Source organism: Heptranchias perlo, chromosome 43, assembly GCF_035084215.1.
Source record: "Heptranchias perlo isolate sHepPer1 chromosome 43, sHepPer1.hap1, whole genome shotgun sequence".
Lineage (NCBI taxonomy): Eukaryota > Metazoa > Chordata > Chondrichthyes > Hexanchiformes > Hexanchidae > Heptranchias > Heptranchias perlo.
This window is the reverse complement of record NC_090367.1, coordinates 123305-150482: the sequence shown is the minus strand read 5'-3', so window position 1 is coordinate 150482 and position 27178 is coordinate 123305. Positions and strand designations below refer to the sequence as shown.

The window sequence follows — 27178 nt, the reverse complement described above, 5'->3', positions numbered from 1 at the left end:
TAGAGACTGATGACCCACAGTGTGTAGATCAGGAACCCTGGGGAGGGTCAGCGACTGATGGTCTACAGTGTGTAGATCAGGAACCCTGGAGAGGGTCAGAGACTGATGACCCACAGTGTGTAGATCAGGAACTCTGGAGAGGGTCAGAGACTGATGACCCACAGTGTGTAGATCAGGAACCCTGGGGAGGGTCAGAGACTGATGGTCTACAGTGTGTAGATCAGGAACTCTGGGGAGGGTCAGAGACTGATGGTCTACAGTGTGTAGATCAGGAACCCTGGGGAGGGTCAGAGACTGATGACATACACTGTGTAGATCAGGAACCCTGGGGAGGGTCAGCGACTAATGGCCGACACTGTGTCGATCAGGGACCCTGGAGAGGGTCAACGACTGATGGTCTACAGTGTGTAGATCAGGAACCCTGGGGAGGGTCAGCGACTGATGGTCTACAGTGTGTAGATCAGGAACCCTGGGGAGGGTCAGAGACTGATGGTCTACAGTGTGTAGATCAGGAACCCTGGGGAGGGTCAGCGACTGATGACATACACTGTGTAGATCAGGAACCCTGGGGAGGGTCAGCGACTGATGGCGTACACTGTATAGATCAGGAACCCTGGGGAGGGTCAGCGACTGATGGCGTACACTGTGTAGATCAGGAACCCTGGGGAGGGTCAGCGACTGATGGCGTACACTGTATAGATCAGGAACCCTGGAGAGGGTCAGCGACTGATGGCCTACACCCTGCAGGGAGAAGCATCGTGTCCCCTCCTCCTCTGAGCCACTGAAGCGTCCAATCCTTTGCACAGACTTGACGCAGTTTGCCGTTTGATGGATCATCCCCCTCTGTCCCACTGACACCACCTCAGCACTCTCGGCTCACATCAACGACCTCTCTCATCAACATCACTGGGATGGCTCTCTTCACTCAGCAAACTGGCAGTCTGACCCCCTGCTCCGCTGAAGGTGCTGGGACCTGTTTACCTGCATGAGCTCAGAGTGCTCGAATTCACAAAGGACAGCTTCCCTCCCTCCCTCAAAGTTTGACCGGGTAAATTCACCGTACGATGTGGGTACTGAGCCATAGCGAGCAGAAAGGTCCCAATCTCCATCCCTGGTCTGTGCTGAGTGAACGGGGCTTGGACTGGAGTAAGGGCAAGAAAAAAATAATCAACCAAGGGGTGGCCCTGGTCACCAGACGCCGACCCCTGCTGGAAAACGTGTGTGGAGGGACGTCAGGCGAGGACATCAGGAAAAAACACCGCTGTTTGCGGGATCTTGCTGTGTCTACCTGCACTGCAAAAGCAACTGGTTGTATGTGAAGTGCTGAGAGATGTGACAGGACACTGAAGAAAAGTTTCTCTAACTCACCTCTAAGCTGCCTCTCTTGGTGGGATTTAGTACCAGGAATTTCTTTAGTAAGTTTTCACAGTCTGTGGACATGTAGAAGGGGATTCGGTATTTCCCTCGCAACACTCTCTCTCGGAGTTCCTGAGGAAAAGAGGGAAACGCAGGAAGACTCATTTAAAGCGAGGACAGCTTCGGCTTTGATTTGAGTTTTACCCCCAATCAGACGTGATGAGGCATTACATTAACTAATGCTACACATTATACTACACGCCGGATACCCAACATGAGAGAGTGACTGGCAACACTCTCATTTCTAAATGGTAAGTGAAGTTGGAGTAACGCTTCTGATGGGGGGAGGGGGCGAGAGAGGGGGGGAGGGGGCGAGAGAGGGGGGGAGGGGGCGAGAGAGGGGGGAGGGGGCGAGAGAGGGGGGAGGGGGGGAGGGGGCGAGAGAGGGGGGGAGGGGGCGAGAGAGGGGGGGAGGGGGCGAGAGAGGGGGGGAGGGGGCGAGAGAGGGGGGGAGGGGGCGAGAGAGGGGGGGAGGGGGCGAGAGAGGGGGGGAGGGGGGCGAGAGAGGGGGGGAGGGGGGCGAGAGAGGGGGGGAGGGGGGCGAGAGAGGGGGGGAGGGGCGAGAGAGGGGGGGAGGGGGCGAGAGAGGGGGGGAGGGGGCGAGAGAGGGGGGGAGGGGGCGAGAGAGGGGGGGAGGGGGCGAGAGAGGGGGGAGGGGGCGAGAGAGGGGGGGAGGGGGCGAGAGAGGGGGGAGGGGAGGGGGGGAGGGGGCGAGAGAGGGGGGGAGGGGCGAGAGAGGGGGGGAGGGGGCGAGAGAGGGGGGGAGGGGGGCGAGAGAGGGGGGGAGGGGGCGAGAGAGGGGGGGAGGGGGCGAGAGAGGGGGGGAGGGGGCGAGAGAGGGGGGGAGGGGGCGAGAGAGGGGGGGAGGGGGGCGAGAGAGGGGGGAGGGGGCGAGAGAGGGGGGGAGGGGGCGAGAGAGGGGGGGAGGGGGCGAGAGAGGGGGGAGGGGGCGAGAGAGGGGGGAGGGGGCGAGAGAGGGGGGGAGGGGGCGAGAGAGGGGGGGAGGGGGCGAGAGAGGGGGGAGGGGGCGAGAGAGGGGGGGAGGGGGCGAGAGAGGGGGGGAGGGGGCGAGAGAGGGGGGGAGGGGGCGAGAGAGGGGGGGAGGGGGCGAGAGAGGGGGGGAGGGGGCGAGAGAGGGGGGAGGGGGCGAGAGAGGGGGAGGGCGAGAGAGGGGGGGAGGGGGCGAGAGAGGGGGGGAGGGGGCGAGAGAGGGGGGGAGGGGGCGAGAGAGGGGGAGGGGGCGAGAGAGGGGGGGAGGGGGGCGAGAGAGGGGTGGAGGGGGCGAGAGAGGGGTGGAGGGGGCGAGAGAGGGGGGGAAGGGGGCGAGAGAGGGGGGGGGGGCGAGAGAGGGGGGAGGGGGCGAGAGAGGGGGGGAGGGGGCGAGAGAGGGGGGAGGGGGCGAGAGAGGGGGGAGGGGGCGAGAGAGGGGGGAGGGGGCGAGAGAGGGGGGAGGGGGCGAGAGAGGGGGGGAGGGGGCGAGAGAGGGGGCGAGAGGGGGGAGGGAGGGAGGGAGGGAGGGGGCGAGAGAGGGGGAGGGAGGGAGGGGGCGAGAGAGGGGGAGGGAGGGAGGGAGGGAGGGGCCGAGAGAGGGGGAGGGAGGGAGGGAGGGGGGCGAGAGAGGGGGAGGGAGGGAGGGGGCGAGAGAGGGGGAGGGAGGGAGGGGGCGAGAGAGAGGGAGGGAGGGGGCGAGAGAGAGGGAGGGAGGGAGGGGGCGAGAGAGAGGGAGGGAGGGGGCGAGAGAGGGGGAGGGAGGGGGCGAGAGAGGGGGAGGGAGGGAGGGGGCGAGAGAGAGGGAGGGGGCGAGAGAGAGAGGGAGGGAGGGGGCGAGAGAGGGAGAGGGAGGGGGCGAGAGAGGGAGAGGGAGGGGGCGAGAGAGGGGGAGGGAGGGGGCGAGAGAGGGGGAGGGAGGGAGGGGGCGAGAGAGAGGGAGGGGGCGAGAGAGAGAGGGAGGGGGCGAGAGAGAGAGGGAGGGGGGCGAGAGAGAGGGAGGGGGGCGAGAGAGAGGGAGGGGGCGAGAGAGAGGGAGGGGGCGAGAGAGAGGGAGGGGGCGAGAGAGAGGGAGGGGGCGAGAGAGAGGGGGGGGAGGGAGGGGGCGAGAGAGGGGGAGGGAGGGAGGAGGCGAGAGAGGGGGAGGGAGGGAGGGGGCGAGAGAGAGGGAGGGAGGGAGGGGGCGAGAGAGAGGGAGGGAGGGAGGGGGCGAGAGAGAGGGAGGGAGGGAGGGGGCGAGAGAGAGAGGGGGGGGGCGAGAGAGAGGGAGGGAGGGAGGGGGCGAGAGAGGGGGAGGGAGGGAGGGGGGCGAGAGAGAGAGGGAGGGAGCGAGAGAGAGGGAGGGAGGGAGGGGGCGAGAGAGAGGGAGGGGGGCGAGAGAGAGGGAGGGAGGGAGGGGGCGAGAGAGAGGGAGGGAGGGGGCGAGGGAGGGAGGGAGGGGGCGAGAGAGGGAGGGAGGGGGCGAGAGAGGGAGGGAGGGGAGAGGGAGGGAGGGAGTTAGATGGAGAGAGAGAGAGAGAGAGAGAGAGAGAGAGAGAGAGAGAGAGAGAGAAACGTCTTCAACCTGAGTAGGAGAGTTGTGGAATAAACCAGGGATGGCCGTGGAAGCAGTTTGTGTAAATGGGATCCACAGACAATTGGAGGCATCTGTCGGGGGAGGAGGGATTGAGGGACACGCTGGGACTGATCTGTCAAAAGGGGATGAGTTTGTGGTCTTTGCCTGTTGCTAAAAGCTCTCCTGTTTGTTGTGCAATCTGACGAAAAAGCGCAAAGTGGAACAAACTGAAGTCAGACTTACTCCATCTGTGTCACACAATAACAAAACCTTGCAACCCTCAAAGCTGCTCCCAGTTTGTAATGGAACAGAACCCATGTGAGGAATCAGAGGTGGACCTGCCCCATCACAGGGTGCCATGAGCGAAACATGGTCACATAAAAGGAGATGCAGGAAGCTAAACTCACAAGGGCCGAGTCCTGGAGTAATTCACCGGTTCACAGACATGCACTGAGACTGGGCTGAGACACAGCCCCATGTAACACGGAACAATACAGGCCAGAGTTTGCAGGATTCGATCGCCAGCCTGTGCTTAACTAGCCAACGTGAGCCGGGGTAACAGTTGTGGTTCTACAGACTCGGCACCCTCATATTTTGGAGGATGTTCAGCTGAGATCCTGCTCCTGATGTGTGTCCAGTGATTCTGCTCAGGCACAAGGAATGACCACTTGGGCAAGGGACTGGGAGAGGCTCCTGCCCAGACTCTCACCCGAGGGAGGGTCAGCAGCCTTAGGGAGGAGAGGAGGGGGAATGGGAAAGAAGGATAATTGGCATGGCTGGCACGGTGACGAGTTCCATCAACCTGCCTGCCAAGGAACAGATGGACTCCTGAAAGAGGCAGATGGGCTTCAGTGGGAGGCAGTCCTTTGGTGTGAACCCACGCCTGCAGAATCGGGAGGCAGTCTCCTCCCTTCCACTCAGTACCGGAGCAAATTAAGTGAGTTAGAATGAAGAACAAGGAAGGGGTGTGGGACTGAAACGATGGTGGGAAAAGGAAGAGTTTGCCTTTAAGGATGAAGAATCTTTTCTGGTCCCGCTGGGCAATGGTCCAGCCATCAGGCTCTGACCGTTCCAAGGTCTCTCTCTGTTGCTACATTTATCAGACGCAGCAATCAGAGGGTCAGCAATGGCGAGAAGCTGCAGGTTCGTTTCTCAATAATGAAGGGGCTGATCTTTTAAAATAATTAAATCAAACAGGAGCTAATCACTGGTGGGACTGAAGCAGCTGGGAGTGTCTCTCCAACAGTATACAGGCAGCACCTTATAATCACTAGCTGCCCCTAAGTTCAGGGATGAAGCATAAGAACATCAGAAATAGGAGCAGGGGTAGGCCATTCGGCCCCTCGAGCCTGCTCCGCCATTCAATCAGATCATGGCTGATCTTCGACCTCAACTCCATTTTCCTGCCCGCGCCCCATATCCCTTGATTCTCCTGGTGTCCAGAAATCTATCGATCTCAGCCCTGAATATATTCAACGACTCAGCATCCACAGCCCTCTGGGGTGGAGAATGCCAAAGATTCACAATCCTCTGAGTGAAGACATTTTTCCTCATCTCAATCCTAGTGTCTGACCCTTATCCTGAGACTATGCCTCTAGTTCTAGATCTCCAGCCAGGGGAAACAACCTCTCAGCATCTACCCTGTCAAGCCCCCTCAGAATCTTATATGTTTCAATGTGATCACCTCTCATTCTTCTAGGAAAACCTCCCAGGTCCTAGGAATCAATCTAGTGAACCTCCGTTGCACCCAGGCAAGTATATCCTTCCTTAGGTAAGGAGACCAAAACTGTACACAGTACTCCAGGTGTGGTCTCATCAAAGCCCTGTACAATTGCTCATGCAAGACTTCAATACTCTACTTATACTCCAAGGCCAAGACATTAAAGGCCATACCATTGCTTTGCATGTACCTGCTTGCTAACTTTTTGCGTTTCTTGTACGAGGAACAACCAATCCTAACACAACATTTAGTAGTTTCTCTCACCATTTAAAAAATATTCTGCTTCTTCTTCTCCGACCAAAGTGAATAACCATATATTTCCCCACAGTTCGTTGCCCTCTCACTTTAACTGTTCTATATCCCATTGCAGACTCTGTGTCCTCCTCGCAGCTTACTTTCCCATCTAGCTTTGTATCGTCAGCAAGCTTGGATACACACTGGGTCCCCTCCATTGCTGAGACACACAGGCTGCTGCAATAATTAAACCTCTGGTAAAAGCAGACCTCGCTCCTGGCAACTGAAACATGCTGTATTCAAACGAGATGGGATCGCACGGCACCAAAGGGAGAGCCAGTCACACAAGCGACAATCCTGTCTACCATGGGATTACGGACCGGAGGTGGCGCCCATCGCACAGCACGCACCTGTCCACCCAGAAAACGCTAAGTATTGCACACACAGAACGAGATGAACAACCAATTATTCGGCTTTTCTGGAGTGTTGGCTGGGGGAAAAGCTCCCTGGCTCTTCCTCACAAAGCACAGGCATTCGGGGCCTCGGTTCAACGTCACATCTGAAAGACGGCACTTCCGACAGTGCAGCACTCCCTCAGTACTGCCCCTCCGACAGCGCGGCGCTCCCTCAGTACTGACCCTCCAACAGAGCGGAGCTCCCTCAGTACTGCCCCTCCGACAGCGCGGCGCTCCCTCAGTACTGACCCTCCGACAGCGCGGCGCTCCCTCAGTACTGACCCTCCGACAGCGCGGCGCTCCCTCAGTACTGACCCTCCGACAGCGCGGCGCTCCCTCAGTACTGACCCTCCGACAGAGCGGAGCTCCCTCAGTACTGCCCCTCCGACAGAGCGGAGCTCCCTCAGTACTGCCCCTCCGACAGCGCGGCGCTCCCTCAGTACTGACCCTCCGACAGCGCGGCGCTCCCTCAGTACTGACCCTCCGACAGCGCGGCGCTCCCTCAGTACTGACCCTCCGACAGCGCGGCGCTCCCTCAGTACTGACCCTCCGACAGCGCGGCGCTCCCTCAGTACTGACCCTCCGACAGCGCGGCGCTCCCTCAGTACTGACCCTCCTACAGCGCCGCGCTCCCTCAGTACTGACCCTCCAACAGCGCGGAGCTCCCTCAGTACTGACCCTCCGACAGCGCGGAGCTCCCTCAGTACTGACCCTCCGACAGCGCGGAGCTCCCTCAGTACTGACCCTCCGACAGCGCGGAGCTCCCTCAGTACTGACCCTCCGACAGCGCGGAGCTCCCTCAGTACTGACCCTCCGACAGCGCGGAGCTCCCTCAGTACTGACCCTCCGACAGCGCGGAGCTCCCTCAGTACTGACCCTCCGACAGCGCGGAGCTCCCTCAGTACTGACCCTCTGACAGCGCGGCGCTCCCTCAGTAATGACCCTCCGACAGTGCGATGCTCCCTCAGTACTGACCCTCCGACAGCGCGGCGCTCCCTCAGTACTGACCCTCCGACAGCGCGGCGCTCCCTCAGTACTGACCCTCCGACAGCGCGGAGCTCCCTCAGTACTGACCCTCCGACAGCGCGGAGCTCCCTCAGTACTGACCCTCCGACAGCGCGGAGCTCCCTCAGTACTGACCCTCCGACAGCGCGGAGCTCCCTCAGTACTGACCCTCCGACAGCGCGGAGCTCCCTCAGTACTGACCCTCTGACAGCGCGGCGCTCCCTCAGTACTGACCCTCCGACAGCGCGGCGCTCCCTCAGTACTGACCCTCCGACAGTGCGATGCTCCCTCAGTACTGCACAGAGTGCCAGCGTAGATTATGTGCTCATCCCTGGAGTGGGGCTTGAACGTGGTCAGGTTGAGTGAGCAGCTAGATGGTGACAGTGAACAGTTATACTGTCCGTCACCATCCCACGTGTACAGGACAGCACAGCTGAAGTCAGAAACAGGAGCCCCATCAGAGTGGCGAGAGTTTGTATTTGGTACAACTGGATTAGTAACCATTCTATCCCCAAATTACAAAATGTTGCTCGTCATCAGCCGTAGCTCAGTGGTAGCGCTCCCACCTCCGAGTCAGAAGCTTGTGTGTTCACACCCCACTCCAGGACCGGAACATATAATCTAGGCTCCTAATCCATTGCAGCACTGAGGGAGTGAGTGCTGCATTATCTGGAGGTGCCACCCTTTAGACAAGACCTTAAACCAAGGCCTCAACTCGCTGCTCTGGCACAATTTGAAGAGCCCGGAGTTCTCACGGTGTCTCCTGGTCCATCACTGCATTACTGTTTGTGGAATCTTGCTGTGCAACTAATGCCTGCCAAGTGTGCCTGCATAATCTCTTCCCCCGCTTCAAAGTAATTCATTGTACGTGAAGCACTTGAAAGGCACGATATAAATGCAAGTCTCTTTTGTTATAAACCGTTCCTATCCACACATGCTAATTATAATCATATTCAAAGCAACCTGTTATTGGCCACACTCTCTCCCACACAGTCAGTCGTGCACTCACACCCTCATCCAACAAGGAAGTGTTAACTGTGAAGGAAAAGGAAACTGTACAGGCTACTGAAGTAACAGGTTCAACCTCAGAAACAATCAGCATTGTCACGGACGAGGAAGGTCACTTGGCCCACCTTAATGCACCCAGTCCGAAACACCGTACACTCCCCCCACTGCAGCACTCGACTGTTCCTCAAACAATTAATTGGCGGTGGAAGCAGATTCAACAGAAACTTTCAAAAGGGAATTGGATATATACTTGAAAAGGAAAAATTTGTATGGCGATGGGGAAGGAGCAGGGAGTGGGACTAATTGGATAGCTCTTTCAAAGAGCTGGCACAGGCATGAAGGGCCGAATGGCCTCCTTCTGTGCTGTCTGATTCTATGATTCGAAGCTTTGTAGCTACCTGCTGACAGCCACAAACAAGGGGCTGACTGATCATTTGTCAGTTTAGTTCATGCGTTTTCACGGAGAGAGACTCCGGCCGACAGCAAGCCCAGTTTATGTTTCTCCAGCGACCGCCCACACTCAACTTTCCATGGGGCTTCTCAACTGCGGTGGATTTGCCAGCTCTGCTGCTGGCCAGCGTATGCCAGCCCAGAGGGAAAGTGAATGGGGAGAGCTGTGCCAGGAAGCCGATACTGTACCACTCCTCCGAAACTGGTGATGCAACCTAAAAGTGCCTACAGGGCCACGGAGTGAAGGAAACCAGACTTTCAGGTCAACCAGGGTTTGGTGAGTGAACTTTGGGAAGTGTATTTACTGAAAGGGCAGGCACACACTGATAGTTTAATTCAGGAGGGGTGCGGTTGAATGGACGTTTAGTGTTTAACTTGCAACCTCTTAAACCAGTGGCAGGTTTAGAAAACGTGATTGGACATTTAGACTTACAGGCCTTCAATTGAGGAAAATGTTACCCGGGCGGAAACCCGTCAGCTTAGTTATGTCCAAGTACCTTTAAGTTCTGACCATCGAAGGGCAGTGAGCCACTCACGAGCGTGTAGAGGATCACTCCTAGACTCCAGACGTCCACCTCTGGTCCATCGTACTTCTTCCCCTGGAAAAGCTCTGGAGCAGCGTATGGGGGACTCCCACAGAACGTGTCTAATTTATTACCAAGCGTGAACTCGTTACTGAAACCAAAGTCCGCTATTTTTATATGCATATCTCCATCTAACAGCAAGTTCTCTGCCTGGAAAAGGGAGGGGGAGAAATACATGAAGAGAAATGGACTTTACAGCAAATCCGCCAATGGAACACAAAAATTAAAAATGTTTATAAAGTATATGTGCGCTTAAGAAAGGAAGGGACGTCAGCAAAGACGGTGAGCACCAAGCATTTGCTGGTCAAGCCTTTCTTCTGAAGGTTCAAACAGGTCACCCTATCTCTCCTCTAAAGCAGGACTTCAAACCTGTGGAACTCCTCACCCCTCTCATCTATCGGCTTTAAAAATGCAAGCTTGGTGTCATGTGCCTACAACTCCTCCACCTTCCTCAGCTTCTCACTTGCACCTTAGTGACACCCTGCACTTGCTGCCTCAGGAACAGGTAGGACCAGGAGAGAGCACTGGAGACTATCTGGTCAGTCCCAATGTTTGAAAAGCACCCTACGCGACTCCACCTCTCCTATGTCTCAATCACTTTCTTGGACGAACCTTCATGTTGAGGCAGACGCTGCTCTGTCAGATGAAACGGCCCAATCAGTCTGAAGGCCAATCTCAATGGGAGCCGCGACTGCATCAAGATGTCCCTTCCATCACCCCGCTCTGCTCCTAAGGAGCTGCTGAATGAGCGCCCGAGTTTCTAGGGCAGGTTTGTGCTGGTGGCTCGTGTCGGAGAATCAGACACCGGCCAGACTCAATTCAGTTTAAGCTGCCTCGGTTCAGCTAACATTCCAATCGGCTTTGCACAGAACCCAGTCTTGAAGCTGACAGGGTCGGCAAAAATAGATGAATGCTCCATCTCCTCAGTATGGTCATCAGTGAGCAGGCACATGCAACACAAAACAGTGCACTCCACCCTCATTCTAAACACAGTGCAACAAGCCTGTAATGACCAGCTTTCAGAAGGACCAGTTAGTCAAAACAATTTTAAATCTGATTCATTCATTTATTTTCAGAATGGACGTAGGTGGGGGATCGTGACAGGCAAGTGAAAGTTTTATCGAGCAGCTTGTTTACAGTGGCTACGTCAGGAACACAGGAACAGGAGAAGGCCATTCAGCCCCTCGAGCCTGCTCCGCCATTCAATGAGATCACAGCTGATCTATATCTTAACTCCATCTACCCGTTGGGGTCCGTAACCTTTAATACCCTTGCCTAACAAAAATATCTACCTCAGTTTTGAAATTTTCAGTTAACCCCCAGCCTCAGCATTTTTTGGGGGAGAGAGTTCCAGATTTCCACTCCCCTTTGTGTGAAGAAGTGCTTCCTGACATCACCCCTGAACGACCTGGCTCTAATTTTAAGGTTCTGCCCCCTTGTTCTGGACTCCCCCCACCAGAGGAAATAGTTTCTCTCTATCGACCCGATCAAATCCTTTAATCATCTTAAACACCTCGATTAGATCACCCCTTAATCTTCTGCACTCGAGGGAATACAAGCCCGGTCTCTGCAACCTGTCCTCGTAATTTAACCCTTTTAGCCCCGGTATCATTCTGGTGGATCTGCACTGCACCCCCTCCAAGGCCAATCTATCCTTCCTCAGGTGCGGTGCCCAGAACTGAACACAGTCTCCAGATGAGGTCTAACCAGAGCTTTATATAACCGTAACATAACTTCCACCCCTTTGTATTCCAGCTCTCGAGATAAAGGCCAACGTTCCATTAGGCGGAAGGGCTCACAGTGCTTGTGGTGCCCGACAAGGTTCGAAAGCATTTTAGGGATACAGTTGCCCTTACAATAAATCCACCTGGCATGTCACAAGGTGGGTCGCATCAGCCCATCAACATAACGACAACCAATTCATCCTGCGGCTCAAAAACGTCGATGAAACAAGGCGCTATATGAAGACAAGTATTATCACTGAATAAATGAGTACATCCCTAGAAACAGGCAGCAAGTATGGCCCTTACCTTCAGATCCCTATGAACAATGCACTTCTGGTGACAGTACTGCACAGCAGATACTATCTAGAAAACACAAGCAGGAGAAACATTGCGACACCGGATCAGCAAATAGGTCCTTCCCCAGCTTCCCAAACCACATTACATACCACCCCCGCCAAGAACAGGTTAGATACCAGTGACTTCATGAACGTCCCAACACCTGGGGGTCTTATTTTTGAAGCTCTCAGAAGCCTACTTAGAGTCACAATTATTTACACATAACCAAATGCAACAGCAGTAGTAACAAATTCACATCGCAAAGCCACCTTGTGGCCAGAGCCTCTAACTACACCGTGACAGTTGACATAGGAAAATTGAATGGGAAACGTTGGCCTAGCAGTAGTGGGAAATGTTGACAGAATAGCATGACTCAAAGTCTTGGCAACAGGAAGTGAGGTTTGCGAACGTCCCAGATCTTTGATAATATTTACGTATAAACAGATGTAGAATTACAAAGTAGTAGTTTCTGCCATTGCTCAGTGGGTAAATAACGTGGTATTGAGTCATACAGACCAGGGAGGTTCCACAATTGATTCCCGCCCTGTGCTGAGCTAGTTGATCTCAGTTGAGGGCATCAGTTGGCCTCAGTACTCCTGGGTCAGAGGAAATGGGGGAAAAGAGATGAGTGAGGGTTCCTGCTCCCGGGAGGCAGCTGGAAAGTAACAGAGGGGAGGGGAGGGGAGGGGAGGGGGGGGCTGGAAGGTACGGGGCAGAGGCGGGGGGGGGGGGGGGGTTTGGATGGTGCGGGGGCGGAGGCAGGGGAGAGGTGACCGGGGGGGGGGCTGGCAGCTGTTGAACTGGAGCCTGCAAAAAGTGGAATAGAGAAATGTAAACACTGATAAGAAATCAAGTAACCACGTGGGTTGAGAGAGGTGGATGGTGTTGTTGGCGGCAGAGTTAGTTATCTTAGTTAGCAGCATCAGCACTGACCTGTCTAAATTTTGCTCTTGCTTCTTTTTCTTTCATTCTTCCATGTGCAACTAAGTAATCAAAGACTTCCCCTGCAGGAGGACACAAACACTGGTTAGAGATGGAAATAAAACACAGCAAGCTACAAGTGCAGCTGCATAGTGGCACAGAGTACAACTACAACACAAAATGGTGGGACGTGCCTGCCTGCTCCCTCTACACTGTCCATGATCCACACACAGCAGGTCCCCAGCCAAGGCAGAGCCTCTCTGGGGCCAACTAATACACGGTGACAGGAAAGGGTTAAAAATTGACGGGCAATTCACGGTACGGAGGTGTCTCCGGCATTTGCAACAATCACCTTCCTCTTTCTCCACTCTCATCCTCCTCAAATGGCCTGCTTTCCCGTCAACTGGAAAGACTTGGCCACGCCCTGAGACCCATATATTTAAGCTCCTTAATACTCAGTGTGGTCTCAAAACCAGCGTTGCTGTCTGATGCCCTTTGCATTGCAACATTCTCCGTGAGACACCTCCAGTGCAACGACCAACACACAGTCACTTGCACCTCTGGCCATACTCTCAAAATCTCGCCCCCACTGTTACTGTTCACGTGGGAGGTGTGGGGGGGGGGTGGTGAGGGCTGGTCCGCAGGAAACTACAGGTCACCTTGCAAACAGTTCACACTGTACCATCTTTAACTATGATCAGTACAACGTTGTTATTTCATTCCCTTACCAGTTCAAAACGTAGGAACTAACTAGTTAACATTCCTGTAAAAATATCACCCAGGTTGGAGCCAGTGTTGCCAGAGGGGATGGGTGAAACGTTCGTATTAGGTTCACTTGAATGGAAAGCACCCAGCAGGGCCACTATAGATCTTGTGGTGACGCAGCCCGAGTCTGTGGTGTTGGATCGATGTTTGGATAATGAGGTGATCACAGCAGGACGGTGAGACTCATCATTCCAGAAAATAACCGATGGGTTTGAGGACTCCCGGGACTTGTCTGAAGGGTTGGAGAGGAATCTTGGACAGAGGACGCCTGGCAATTTTGGCCTCTCCCAGGAGGTGGGGGAGAGGGGAATCCAGCAAAAAGACAGGGGCAAGATGGCCTTTTCTTAAACATTGTCCTTGGGTTGTGTCTGGAGAGAGCATTTTGAAGTCTTGATGCTCATAGAGCTGTCAGTGGGAGTGGTGGGAACAAGTCAAGGTGACGATGGGGAATTAAGAGTGTCACCCATTAACTCCATCACAGTGCATTGATCTAAGTGTGTTTCTCACCCTCTTGTGTATTGGTGACAACACTGGGAGCAGATTCTGGGGCAGGGATTGTAACACATCACACACAAACAGAAGCCACTGCAATACTCACCCCCACTGGCATATTCCATTACTAAATACAGTGTTTTTTCCGTTTCTATAACTTCAAATAATTTAACTGCAAGAGAGAAGAGAAGAATAAATCAGGCCACAGTCTCACCTTCAATTAAATTAACTGCTGTGCAACAGGAAGGTTTCAATCACCAGGAGGGAGGGAGGGTGAAATACAAAGCACACAGGCATGCCTGGTTATGTACGGGTGGGGGGTGAGGGGTGCCCATGGTTTGGGAGCTGCCCGTTATGTAGGGGTGAGGGGTGCCCATGGTTTGGGAGCTGCTCGTTATGTAGGGGTGAGGGGTGCCCATGGTTTGGGAGCTGCCCGTTATGTAGGGGTGAGGGGTGCCCATGGTTTGGGAGCTGCCCGTTATGTAGGGGTGAGGGGTGCCCATGGTTTGGGAGCTGCCCGTTATGTAGGGGTGAGGGGTGCCCATGGTTTGGGAGCTGCCCGTTATGTAGGGGTGAGGGGTGCCCATGGTTTGGGAGCTGCCCGTTATGTAGGGGTGAGGGGTGCCCATGGTTTGGGAGCTGCCCGTTATGTAGGGGTGAAGGGTGCCCATGGTTTGGGAGCTGCCGATCTAGTCTGTATGCCACAACTAACAGGCAAGCCGTGTATGATTAAATTGCAGGATCGTGATTGGCACATCCAACTCTCCCTCTTCCGGTCGGGACTTGAGAGATTGTGAATTCATGAGGAGAGCTTCGAACTAGAGGGGGAGAATGGTACATCGCTCCCCCAACAGCTGCTCAGCAGCTGGGACATCTCCAATGTAGGGATTGTAAGAGATGGGGGACGCATCAGGACCAGTCAGACAGAGTACATTGAAGGGACAAGATGAGATGGGACACAATGGGACTGGATGAAGACAGCTCGCCCTGCACCACGAAAGGTAAGAGACAAGATGTGCTCGAGACCTTGCCCCACACGGGACAGGACAGCCCAGTAAGAGATCTACAGTAAAAGGTTTGTGCCCTGAATAGGGCCAGTTCTACTGGATGTGCAGGTAAGGTTGAAGAAATAGACTCTTACCTATATTAGGATGATTCAGAATCTTCATTATTCGTACTTCACGAAACAACTGCAAGAGAACAAAAACTAAGTTAAATGCAGTAGTTAAAGCCTATGGAGTTATGGCACATTGCATTTACCTGTCTACAAAACCTTACTACCTGTTATCAAGGTTTTGTCAACTTTTCCCATTATAAAGGTCAATCTTTTATAATGGAAACTACCTATGTAAACATGTCACCTTGTAATTACAGCCTCCCATCAGTGGTGGGGCTGTAATGCCTCTGATTTACATCTACAAGCTCAGCCTGCACTGCAACCTCAGCTCCAACCAACTCAACTTCACTGCTCCCCAAAATGTTTTGCTATTTAACTATATAAAAAAAACTGTAGTATTGTATTAAAAATGACAGAATGTGTAACTGTAAAATGGGGACTGTGCAACCTGCTCCAATTATCCCCTGCGCCTCTCACCCCGCTTCAATTAAAGACACACTTGGTCTTACCTCCCCGTGTGCAATGGCACAAGAGACTGACTTATTAAATCAAATATTCACACCTCTCAGGACCAGCCAGCACCAATCACAGCTCAATATTTAAAGGGGACAAGCAACCTCATCAAATCAGAGCTCTCCTGATGCCTAAAGGGATTTCATGGCAGGAAGCTAATCTCGCCTTTCTTGCAGCATTCAGCTCCCATTTGCCACGATACGGTCGAACACTCGGTGTGCTCTCACCTTCTCTCACTGCTCAACTACCTGTCAAGATCAAATGACTCCCCTTGTAAGCAACAGTTTATTTTTTGCAGCTCTGATGAAGACCGATAGCGATCAGGCCCTGACTGCCCGCCTGAGATCTCAGACAGCCGACAGATTTGTTTTTATAAGATTTAACGTGCTGGGATTTACGGGTGGGGTCCACTTAAAAGCTTGTGGCTGCAAAGATATTCGTCTCTGGATCAGAAACAGGGGAAAAGAGGGATTCTGGATGACAATAAGTATAAGTATACATGAAACAGCAAAAGGGCTCAGTGCATTGCACACGGTCTCTCACGGCAGGTATGGGTCCATGCAGCCCCAGTATTGGTCGCTTGTGGCTTACAACTGTAACAGGTTATATAAGGAACCTCGTTATCTCCAATTGCAGCATTTAGTGAGGAACGAGGAAGTAATTGTCAGGCCTTCCGCCTTCTGCAGCTTGTTGAAGGAGCAAGGGCTAATTGCAAGGCCGCCTTGAAGCAGAAACGACCCTGGCCTGAAGGCAAGAATCCCCAAGATCTCTGCACCGATTGCAGCCTGGAGATGAAAGGGCAGTGCCTCCCCACCCCTCGGGATTAGAAATAAATACAAACAACATTGTCTAGCAGTCGAGTGCTGATGTACCAAAGGTCAAATCAAGCAGGGTCAGTGCAAAAAAGTACTCAGTATGTTTACATTAAGGAGGCTTTGAAAACAGTGAGGCAGTACTTATGCCAGGGCAAGCCACAAACATTTCCCCAAGTACAGTCACTCCGGGCATCGGGACAGGGTTCCGTTCCCATAAGTGTTAACGTTTGCCTGGTCCAAACGTGCTCCAGATAGTCTCGATCCACCCCATGCTACCATTCTGCACATGGATCAAGTACCACCATTAGACCCATCTAGTGGCCACAGTCTCCATCGACAGCGTGACAGCTCACACAGCAATATGGACAGGAAATGTTGACATAGCAATTTATAATGATATATGCTGATAGAAACACTTGATTAAAAATCATGACAACAGGAAGTAAGGTTTGTGCACAGAAGTGTACTTCCCTCACCAGGTTTTTAATACTATATCGATACGCAGTATTGCACACAGAGTGTCTTCAGGTGAAGAGGGGTTAGAGGGTGTGCAGACATCATTCAGTCCCCATTTTTAAGTCATACATTCTGTTACTTTGATATTTGTCACTTATAGGAACAGAATCCCTCTTTTCCCCTGTTTCTGATCCGGAGATGAATATCTTTGCAGCCACAAGTTTTTAAGTGGACCCACCCATAAATCCCAGCGCGTTAAATCTTATAAAAACAAATCTGTCGGCTGTCTGATATCTCAGGCGGGCAGTCAGGGCCTGATCGCTATCGGTCTTCATCAGACTGGGCCATTCAGCCCCCTCGTGCCTGTACCACCATTCTATTAGATCATAGCTGTTCTGTACCTCTGAAGTTCTTATGTCCATATTTATGATAGAAACTGCCTACGTTAACTGGCCATTTAATTATACCCACCTGCCAGAAGTGGCACTACTGCACCTTGACTGGCGGGAGGGTGTAATTACAGTGTGACGTTTACATAGGTAATTTCCACTATAAGTATGGGCACAGGAATTTATTAACGGAGCGAGTTGACAGAAGTGCCAGCAGACCCAAGATTTTTAATATATTTATAGATATCTCACAGCGAGATGGGGAGCCAAGTACTTTGAACAAAAATGATTCCCTCGAGACAGTGTGCTACTGACATGTCAAGATGTGGTGACATCATAGATCTTTCACTTCTGATGCGTACAGAACGCCACACCCTGAGAAAGGGCGGGGGGGAAAGAGAGAGGGAGTGAAGAGGGGGGAGAGAGAGAGGGGAGGGGGAAGGAGAGAGGGGAGGAGAGAGGGGAGAGGGGAGGGGGAAGGAGAGAGGGGAGGGGGAAGGAGAGAGGGGAGAGGGGAGGGGGAAGGAGAGAGGGGAGAGGGGAGGAGAGAGGGGAGAGGGGAGGGGGAAGGAGAGAGGGGAGAGGGGAGGGGGAAGGAGAGAGGGGAGAGGGGAGGGGGAAGGAGAGAGGGGAGAGGGGAGGGGGAAGGAGAGAGGGGAGAGGGGAGGGGGAAGGAGAGAGGGGAGAGGGGAGGGGGAAGGAGAGAGGGGAGAGGGGAGGGGGAAGGAGAGAGGGGAGAGGGGAGGGGGAAGGAGAGAGGGGAGAGGGGAGGGGGAAGGGGAGAGGGGAGGGGGGAGGGGAGAGGGGAGGAGAGAGGGGAGAGGGGAGGGGGAAGGAGAGAGGGTGGAGGGGAGGGGGAAGGAGAGAGGGGAGAGGGGAGGGGGAAGGAGAGAGGGGAGAGGGGAGGGGGAAGGAGAGAGGGGAGAGGGGAGGGGGAAGGAGAGAGGGGAGAGGGGAGGGGGAAGGAGAGAGGGGAGAGGGGAGGGGGAAGGAGAGAGGGGAGAGGGGAGGGGGAAGGAGAGAGGGGAGAGGGGAGGGGGAAGGAGAGAGGGGAGAGGGGAGGGGGAAGGAGAGAGGGGAGAGGGGAGGGGGAAGGAGAGAGGGGGGGGAAGGAGAGAGGGGGGGAAGGAGAGAGGGGGGGGAAGGAGAGAGGGGGGGGGAAGGAGAGAGGGGGGGGAAGGAGAGAGGGGGGGGAAGGAGAGAGGGGGGGGAAGGAGAGAGGGGGGGAAGGAGAGAGGGGGGGAAGGAGAGAGGGGGGGAAGGAGAGAGGGGGGGGAAGGAGAGAGGGGGGGGAAGGAGAGAGGGGAGGAGGTGGGAGGGGGGAGAGAGAGGAGATGGGGAAAGAGAGGAGAGAGGGGAGGGGGAAAGGGGAGGGGAGGGGAGGGGAGGGGAGGGGAGGGGGAAAGGGGAGGGGAGGGGAGGGGAGGGGGGAAAGGGGAGGGGAGGGGGAAAGGGGGGAGTGGAGGGGAGGGGGGGAGTGGAGGGGAGGGGGGGGAGGGGAGGGGAGGGGGAGGTAGAGAAGAGAGCACGAGTGGGAGAGGGGAGGGAAGAGGGGGAGGGAGAGAGAAAACGCATGGTGCGACCCCGGACAGCGTGAATTACACCTCCAGTCGGCTGCATTCTATAGGGTAGAAACTGACGACCCATCTGGGTGAAGCCCAAATAACGACTTCAGCCACGAGTTCAATTCGAGCCTGGGTCTCCAGGTCTGGGACAGGTCACACTGTCACACATATATTCTGTAACCTGTCTGACCTTTATACACTGACAGACACCATTTTAATCAGGATGCAGTATTTCACAAAGCCATACACAGAGTGGCGTAATCCATTAGAATCAGAATCTTACAGCACAGAAGGAGGCTATTCGGCCCATCGTGCCTGTGCCGGCTCTTTGAAAGAGCTATTCAATTAGTCCCACTCCCCTGCTCTTTCCCCATAGCCCTGCAAATTATCCAATTAAACACAATACAACAGATGTGCACATTTTCAGACACTCTCAGTAGCTGTGTTTATCAGTTAGAATTGCCCCCATTTGTCCTGTGTACAGTTGATGTTTTCAGAGTTTCCATTACACAGTGCCAGAAACTCAAAGCACAGATTCAGCCCATCCACACAGTAGGGCTTTGCCCCTCATTCTTAAACATGCAAAGGTCCATCCCCCACCTCTCGGACCCCACCCCCAGCAATGCTTAGATCATGAACCAGTGTGCCTCCAGTACTCTGGGTCAACATTCATCCCTCAACCAAGAAAGAACAAACTTGCATTTATATAGCACCTTTCACCACCTCCGGACATCCCAAAGCCCTTTAAAGCCAATGAAGCACTTTTGAAGTGTAGTCACTGTTGTAATGTAGGAAAAAGCACCATAGAATCATAGAAAGGCCATTCGGCCCGTCGAGTCCGCACCGGCTCTATGCATGAACAATCCAGCTGGTCCCACTCCCCCACCCTTTCCCTGCAGCCCTCCAATACTTTTCCTTTCAAGTACTTATAAAGTTCCCTTTTGAAGGCCATGATTGAATCCACCTCCACCACCCCCTCGGGCAGTGCATTCCAGATCCTAAACACTTGCTGTGTAAAAAAGTTTTTCCTCATGTCACCTTTGGTTCTTTTGCCAATCACCTTAAATCTGTGTCCTCTGGTTCTTGACCCTTCCGCCAATGGGAACAGTTTCTCTCTATCTAGTCTGTCTAGACCCGTCATGATTGTGAATACCTCTATCAAATTTCCTCTCAACCTTCTCTGTTCCAAGGAGAACAACCCCAGCTTCTCCAGTCTATCCACGTAACTAAAGTCCCTCATCCCTGGAATCATTCTAGTAAATCTCTTCTGCACCCTCTCTAAGACCTTCACATCTTTCCTAAAGTGCGGTGCCCAGAACTAGACACAATACTCCAGTTGTGGCCAAACCAGTGTTTTATAAAGGTTCATCATGACTTCCATACTTCTTTACTCTATGCCTCTATTTATAAAGCCCAGGATCCTGTTTGCTTTTTTAACCGTTTTCTCAACCTACCCTGCCACCTCCAACGATTTGTGCACATATACTCCCAGATCTCTCTGTTCCTGTGCTCCTTTTAGAATTGTGCCCTCTAGTTTATATTATCTCTTCTCATTCTTCCTACCGAAATGTATCACTTCGGATTTTTCTGCGTTAAATTTCATCTGCCACGTGTCCGCCCATGCCACCAGCCTGTCAAGATCCTCTTGAAGTCTTTCACTATCCTCCTCACTGTTTACTACCCTTCCAAGTTTTGTGTCATCTGCAAACCACCCAAACATTAACTGGTCATTCACCTCCATCGCTACTGGTGGGGTCTTGCTAAGTGCAACTTGGCTGCCATGCTTGTTCACAAAGCAATAGCGACTTCGCTTCATTAGTAATTCATTGACTGGGATGTGCTTTGGAACGTCCAGACAGGGTGGATGGGGCCTCAGTTTAACGTCTCACCTGAAAGACAGCACCTCCGACGGTGCAGCACTCCCTCAGTACTGACCCTCCGACAGTGCGGCGCTCCCTCAGTACTGACCCTCCGACAGTGCAGCACTCCCTCAGTACTGACCCTCCGACAGTGCGGCGCTCCCTCAGTACTGACCCTCCGACAGTGCAGCACTCCCTCAGTACTGACCCTCCGACAGTGCGGCGCTCCCTCAGTACTGACCCTCCGACAGTGCGGCGCTCCCTCAGTACTGACCCTCCGACAGTGCAGCGCTCCCTCAGTACTGACCCTCCGACAGTGCGGCGCTCCCTCAGTACTGACCCTCCGACAGTGCGGCGCTCCCTCAGTACTGACCCTCCGACAGTGCAGCGCTCCCTCAGTACTGACCCTCCGACAGTGCGGCGCTCCCTCAGTACTGACCCTCCGACAGTGCGGCGCTCCCTCAGTACTGACCCTCCGACAGTGCAGCGCTCCCTCAGTACTGACCCTCCGACAGTGCAGCGCTCCCTCAGTACTGACCCTCCGACAGTGCAGCACTCCCTCAGTACTGACCCTCCGACAGTGCGGCGCTCCCTCAGTACTGACCCTCCGACAGTGCAGCGCTCCCTCAGTACTGCCCCTCCGACAGTGCAGCGCTCCCTCAGTACTGACCCTCCGACAGTGCGGCGCTCCCTCAGTACTGACCCTCCGACAGTGCGGCGCTCCCTCAGTACTGACCCTCCGACAGTGCGGCGCTCCCTCAGTACTGACCCTCCGACAGTGCAGCGCTCCCTCAGTACTGACCCTCCGACAGTGCGGCGCTCCCTCAGTACTGACCCTCCGACAGTGCGGCGCTCCCTCAGTACTGACCCTCCGACAGTGCAGCGCTCCCTCAGTACTGACCCTCCGACAGTGCGGCGCTCCCTCAGTACTGACCCTCCGACAGTGCGGCGCTCCCTCAGTACTGACCCTCCGACAGTGCAGCGCTCCCTCAGTACTGACCCTCCGACAGTGCAGCGCTCCCTCAGTACTGACCCTCCGACAGTGCAGCACTCCCTCAGTACTGACCCTCCGACAGTGCGGCGCTCCCTCAGTACTGACCCTCCGACAGTGCAGCGCTCCCTCAGTACTGCCCCTCCGACAGTGCAGCGCTCCCTCAGTACTGGCACCAGGAGCGTTGGCCTAGATTGTATGCTCCAATCCAGAATGGGGCTTGAACCCACGACCTTCTGATTTGGAGAAAAGTGCCATCAACCGAGCCACTGCTGAAACAGCCCTCACGTCCAGCTCCACTGTGCCCGTGCTCAGCTCGTCTCCAAACCTGTACACGCAGCTGCCACGCGCAGCTCTCTCATGCTGGCACTGTGGCATTTGCTGCTCTGGGCCCGGGTGACAGTCAGAGACCCAAGGGTTCTGATCGTCCCGTGTGTTAGTGTGCACAACATCGGGGGATACTGCACTGTACCAGGGGCAGATCGGGAGACCCACAAAATCGCAGAGTGGGACTCTGCAGCCCTCAGTGCTCTGAGAATCCCGAATATCGAGAGTCAGTATCACTGGAGAGGTCTAAAATCTCATGTCACTGTGGGCTGCACTGCCTTACTAGGAAATGGCTATTAATACCCATGCAAGCATTATCTTTGTACTTGAACAAGCAGATACTTAAGCCTCCACTTGCCCACTTGAGCTCCATTCCTGCACCACACTCAGCATGGACAGGGGCCCCATGGGAGAACTGGCCTCCGGACCACTGGGCTGGAGAGGTGGGAAATTCCTGACTGCGATGCCCTCTATAGTCGAATGCCTTGCCATTCTGCCCGGGCTCACGTTTGAAGGGAGGCCGCGGGTGAGGTACTGGAGCCTAGGGAACAGTAAGCCTGCGAGGGCCAGCACTTTTAGGAGAGGAGGGGGAGAACATTTAGGAGGAAAAAGAGGCCTCTCCCTCTATTGTGGAATATAAGCTCGGGAGGAGTGGCCGATTCAGCCATGTCCTCTCCCCCTCCTTCCCATAACTACTGTACACTACTGCAATCAAACCCCCCTTGCGATTTCCCCTGCTCCCACCAAAAGCTTATTCACTGCTTCATTTACCTACCCTGAGTCCTTATTGGACACTGCATCTAATCTCCAATGAACACAGCCCCACCCCACCCCGCCGAAACCAGCTGGTGTGTCACTTTGTACGGCCTTGCACCCATCTCAAGGTCAGGTGCACAACTTACCTTCAGTTCTACAAATAAAAGACAAACAGCCTTCACAAACTGAAAACCAGAGGCTGCACAGCATGCCCACAGAAACCATCTCCAGGAGCACAAAGGAACAGTATTGCCCTCAGCGACCCTGGCTGGTTACACTGCCCACAAGAACAGGAACTCTTGCAAGAAGTTCATTCGACAGATTCCAAACATTTGCAATGCTGAGTTGGTGATGATTTCACAGGGCACAAACAAGCTACACCACAAGAGTGTGAAGGGGGATAACCTGCCTGACAATCCCTCACACTGCAGGTCTCTGGTCACAGGCACAGCCGTCTAGGGAAGGTAGTGAGTGTGAGAGAGCGAGCGAGCGAGAGAGACGCACAGAGAGCGAGCGAGAGAGACGCACAGAGAGCGAGCGAGAGAGACGCACAGAGAGCGAGCGAGAGAGACGCACAGAGAGCGAGCGAGAGAGACGCACAGAGAGCGAGCGAGCGAGAGAGACGCACAGAGAGCGAGCGAGAGAGAGAGACGCACAGAGAGCGAGCGAGAGAGAGAGACGCACAGAGAGCGAGCGAGAGAGAGAGACGCACAGAGAGCGAGCAAGAGAGAGAGACGCACAGAGAGCGAGCGAGAGAGACGCACAGAGAGCGAGCGAGAGAGACGCACAGAGAGCGAGCGAGAGAGACGCACAGAGAGCGAGCGAGCGAGACGCACAGAGAGCGAGCGAGAGAGACGCACAGAGAGCGAGCGAGAGAGACGCACAGAGAGCGAGCGAGCGAGACGCACAGAGAGCGAGCGAGAGAGACGCACAGAGAGCGAGCGAGAGAGACGCACAGAGAGCGAGCGAGAGAGACGCACAGAGAGCGAGCGAGCGAGAGAGAGACATGCTCACAACATTCGTCTGCTTATCAACTTGTTCTTGGATGTGGAAACAACAGGCTTGCGACGCCATTTCATCAGACATTGAGTTAGCCACGTAGTGAGGGACTGTAGACCCCCTGTATCTCAGAGCAGGTTGTGCGGGGGGGCAGGTTCCCTTCACCGAAGGATGTTTGTGAACCGGTTGGGCTTTTCAGACAATCTAACGGCTTTTACCGACTCTTTTCCTGGTGCCAGCCCCAAAAATCACCAGACTGAATCGATTGAATCCATTTTCACAAATTGCCCTGGTGGGATGTGAACCTGGGGTGCTGGTCCAGTACCATAACCACTAGGCTACCCCTCGGTACCCCTGTGAAGCTCAGGAGGTTTTACTACATTAAAGGCGCTATATAAATGCAAGTTGCCGCTCTTCTTGTAAATCAGCAGGGAATAGGGAGGAAACTGGTGGAATGAGAACTCCATTTTTTTTTAAAAAAAGAACACAAGCAGGCAAAATACCCTTTTCTCTCAACATATTACTCCCCGTTCCCTTCCCCCCTGAAGGGGTGCCCCCTTACAGAGGGTACAGCTCCACATTCGTGGGATGCCCTCCAGCTCCTGCCCCAAATGCACGAGTCTTGAGAGCAGAAACCACAGCCGATTGCTCCCCGGGCATCCCCACTTCCAGCAAATAGGCCAAACAGCTTCTGGCGGGGGGGGGGTGGAGATGGGATTTTGATTTTGGATTCAACACTCAGATTATATCCATCAACAACAGTGGCTAAACAATCAGAGGTGCCCAAAGGTGGGATCTGAGTTATAAGCAATCACATAAAATATTGAAGAAAATTGCCACTGACTCCCAAAGGGAATAAAGAACTAAAAACTGCTCTTTTCTCTCTAGAAAAGAGAAGGCTGAGGGGTGACCTGATAGAGGCCTTTAAAATGATGACAGGGTTTGATAGGGTAAACGTAGAGAAGATGTTTCCACTTGTGGGGGAGACCAGAGCTAGGGACCATAAATATAAGATAGTCACTAATAAATCCAATAGGGAATTCAGGAGAAACTTCTTTACCCAGAGAAGGTGAGAATGTGGAACTCACTCCCATTGAGGCGAATAGCACAGATGTATTTAAGGGGAAGTGGATAAGAACATGAGGGAGAAAGGACTAGAAGGTTTTCTGATAGGGTGAGATGAAGAGGGAGGAGGCTCGTGTAGAGCATGGACACTGGCACAGACCAGTTGGGCTGAATGGCCTGTCTCTGTGCTGTAGACTCTATGTAATTCTATGTAATATGTAACACAACCATCCTGGTCACTGCATTCCTCCTTGGGCAGACCAGCCTTCCCTCCTGATAAACCACCATCACCAGTCACAACAGGAACAACCCAGTCCCTCCATTACAAGTTAAACCCGCAGCAGATTAAAAATTAGAAAATCATCAAGATCTGGCAAGAGTTCGGAGCCAACATTAAAGTATATTTAAACGGGAGGCTGTGTGGAACTTATGACGATTTAAACTCGGTCTGTTGTTGATCTGTGAAAGGCTGCACGAATATCGAGTGTTAGATCTCGTGTCCAAATGATTTACTTCCAAGGCATCATTTTCCATGTGAGGTTCCTTAATGGATCTGGCTCCCAATCCAATAGTTAAGTGTCATTTAGCTCAGTACGGAATTAACTGGGGGGAATATTGAACAGGGAGGGAAGTGCGTGTTTTCCACAGGATTCAACACAGCAAGAGGCAAAATACTGTGTGTTCTAGGGAATCAAACTATGTTCATATGGACAAGCATGTGCACTGGATGATCCAACATGACCCTCTCCTGTCCTTTACCTCTTCCCAGATGGTCAGAATTCTTTCCTCAAACAGCAATAAACAAATGGATTGTACCGTCAAAGCAGGAGTGTTCAAATCCACAGAAGTCATACAAATTAAGAGCTCAACCCTACTTTCCCGTCTACCTACTATAACCTTTGACTCCCTTGTTAATCAGGAATCTATCTAACTCAGCCTTAAAAATATTCAATGACCCTCCCTCCACCACTGGGGAAGGGAGTTCCACAGACTCACGATCCTCTGAGAGAAAAAATTCTCCTCATCTCCGTCTTAAATGGGAGATCCCTTATTTTTTAACTGTGGCCCCTAGTTCTAGTCTCTCCCACAAGGGGAAACATCCTCTCAGCATCTACCCCTTCTAGACCCCTCAGGATCTTATAATACGAACATACGAATTAAGAGTTGGCCATTCGGCCAAGTCAAGTTGAAAGTGTACAGGCTGTCTGGTCAGGGAGTACTGGGTATAGTCTGGTCATCGTGACAGGAAATGGGGGGATATCCAGGCACTAGAGATAGCACAGGAGTTAGAGGGAAGCACCACAAGGAAATACTGGATAACCTGGGCGTCGTCAGCATTGAAAAGAAAGGTCTCAGAGGGGACCTTGTATCCACTGGGATAGGGAAAGCAAACCTGGACCAATACTGTCAGATGCAGCAAGGCAGCATGGCAAGAGGGCACAGGGTTTGATGGGCAAGTTTAAAACAGAGGGCAGCAAGTTATTTCTTTACAGAGAGGGTGAGCATGAGCCACAATGAGTTGCCAGAAGCATGTGGTTGTAGTCAGGACACTGGACTCACTTTAAGCAACCGTTGGATGCGGTGATGGGGAGATTGCAGGGCTGGTATTCTGAGAGGATCAGGTCAAGTCCATCGAATAACCTTCTTCATCCAAACCCATCTTGTGTGACGTGTTTGCCACTAATGAGAACTGTTCTGAGGGATTAACTCCACGTACAGACCCAGACACTCCAAACAAGCATATTTTTACATCCTCTCGTACTGAAGCACCAAGGTTCTCCAACCAAACCGAGTTAAAGGAGTGGGGTCGGGGGGGAACGACACTTCGAACAGAGGCAACGGAACATGAAGTCGCTTTGCATTTCTGGCAAGAGGAGCAGGGGAGCTCTCCTCGGTGTCCTGGGCAATATTTATCCCTCAACTAACATCACTAAAAATACAGCTGTTCTGGTCATTATCAAAATTGCTGTTTGTGGGATCTTGTTTTGCACAAATCGGCTGCCGCATTTCCTACATTACAGCAGTGACTGCACTTCAAAAAGTACTTCATCAGCTGTAAAGCACTTTGGGACGTCCCGAGGTGGTGAAAGGTGCTGTATAAATGGGAGTCTTTCTTTGAAGGTTTGAAACCTTATTTTGGACTCTCGGGGAATCAAGGGATATGGGGATCGGGCAGGAAAGTGGAGTTGAGGTCAAAGATGGTGTAGCAGGCTTGAGGGGCCGAATGGCCTACTCCTGTTCCTATTTCTTATGAAACAAAACATTCCCAGCCCCACAGCCTCGAAACCAACTCATGGCCCAAGATTCCACATGTAAAGTCAACACAAATTAACCTTTCAGATACAGTGACAAACACGGGGCCCAAACAATGGTCTGACCTAGTGGTCGGACAGGGATTATCTCACCCTAATTTCAGATGTCGGTCATTTTACCCACATTTCCTGTGGCTGAGTTCTAGACTTGAGCCGTATTGTTGGGAAGGCTCCAGGCAGAGGAACAAAGGGACTTTTTCCCTTTTGTCAAACCAGAGAGTTGGCTCGGTTAGTCAGTGTCTGGTCAGCCCGATCACGTGTGGGGCACATTCAATGCAAGGACAATTCAGCCACCTCTGTCTGCTCAGCTCACTAAACCCTCAACGCTGATTCCATTGTGTGATCGCAATATAGAGGAACAA

The 27178-nt window shown here is 53.4% G+C and overlaps 1 protein-coding gene across 1 annotated transcript in view; it reads right to left on the bottom strand.

Moving 5' to 3' along the window:
- Positions 1-1359: 1359 nt before the first annotated feature.
- The window catches only part of LOC137306323 (serine/threonine-protein kinase MARK1-like), a 125143-nt gene continuing 99324 nt past the window's right edge, over positions 1360-27178 (bottom strand). Inside the window, exons 4-9 of the mRNA XM_067975472.1 lie at positions 14794-14842; positions 13759-13824; positions 12408-12478; positions 11445-11501; positions 9328-9564; positions 1360-1488 (exon numbers count right to left, since the gene is read on the bottom strand). Of these exons, the coding sequence (XP_067831573.1) occupies positions 1360-1488; positions 9328-9564; positions 11445-11501; positions 12408-12478; positions 13759-13824; positions 14794-14842 (609 nt within the window). The remainder of the gene's footprint in view (positions 1489-9327; positions 9565-11444; positions 11502-12407; positions 12479-13758; positions 13825-14793; positions 14843-27178) is intronic.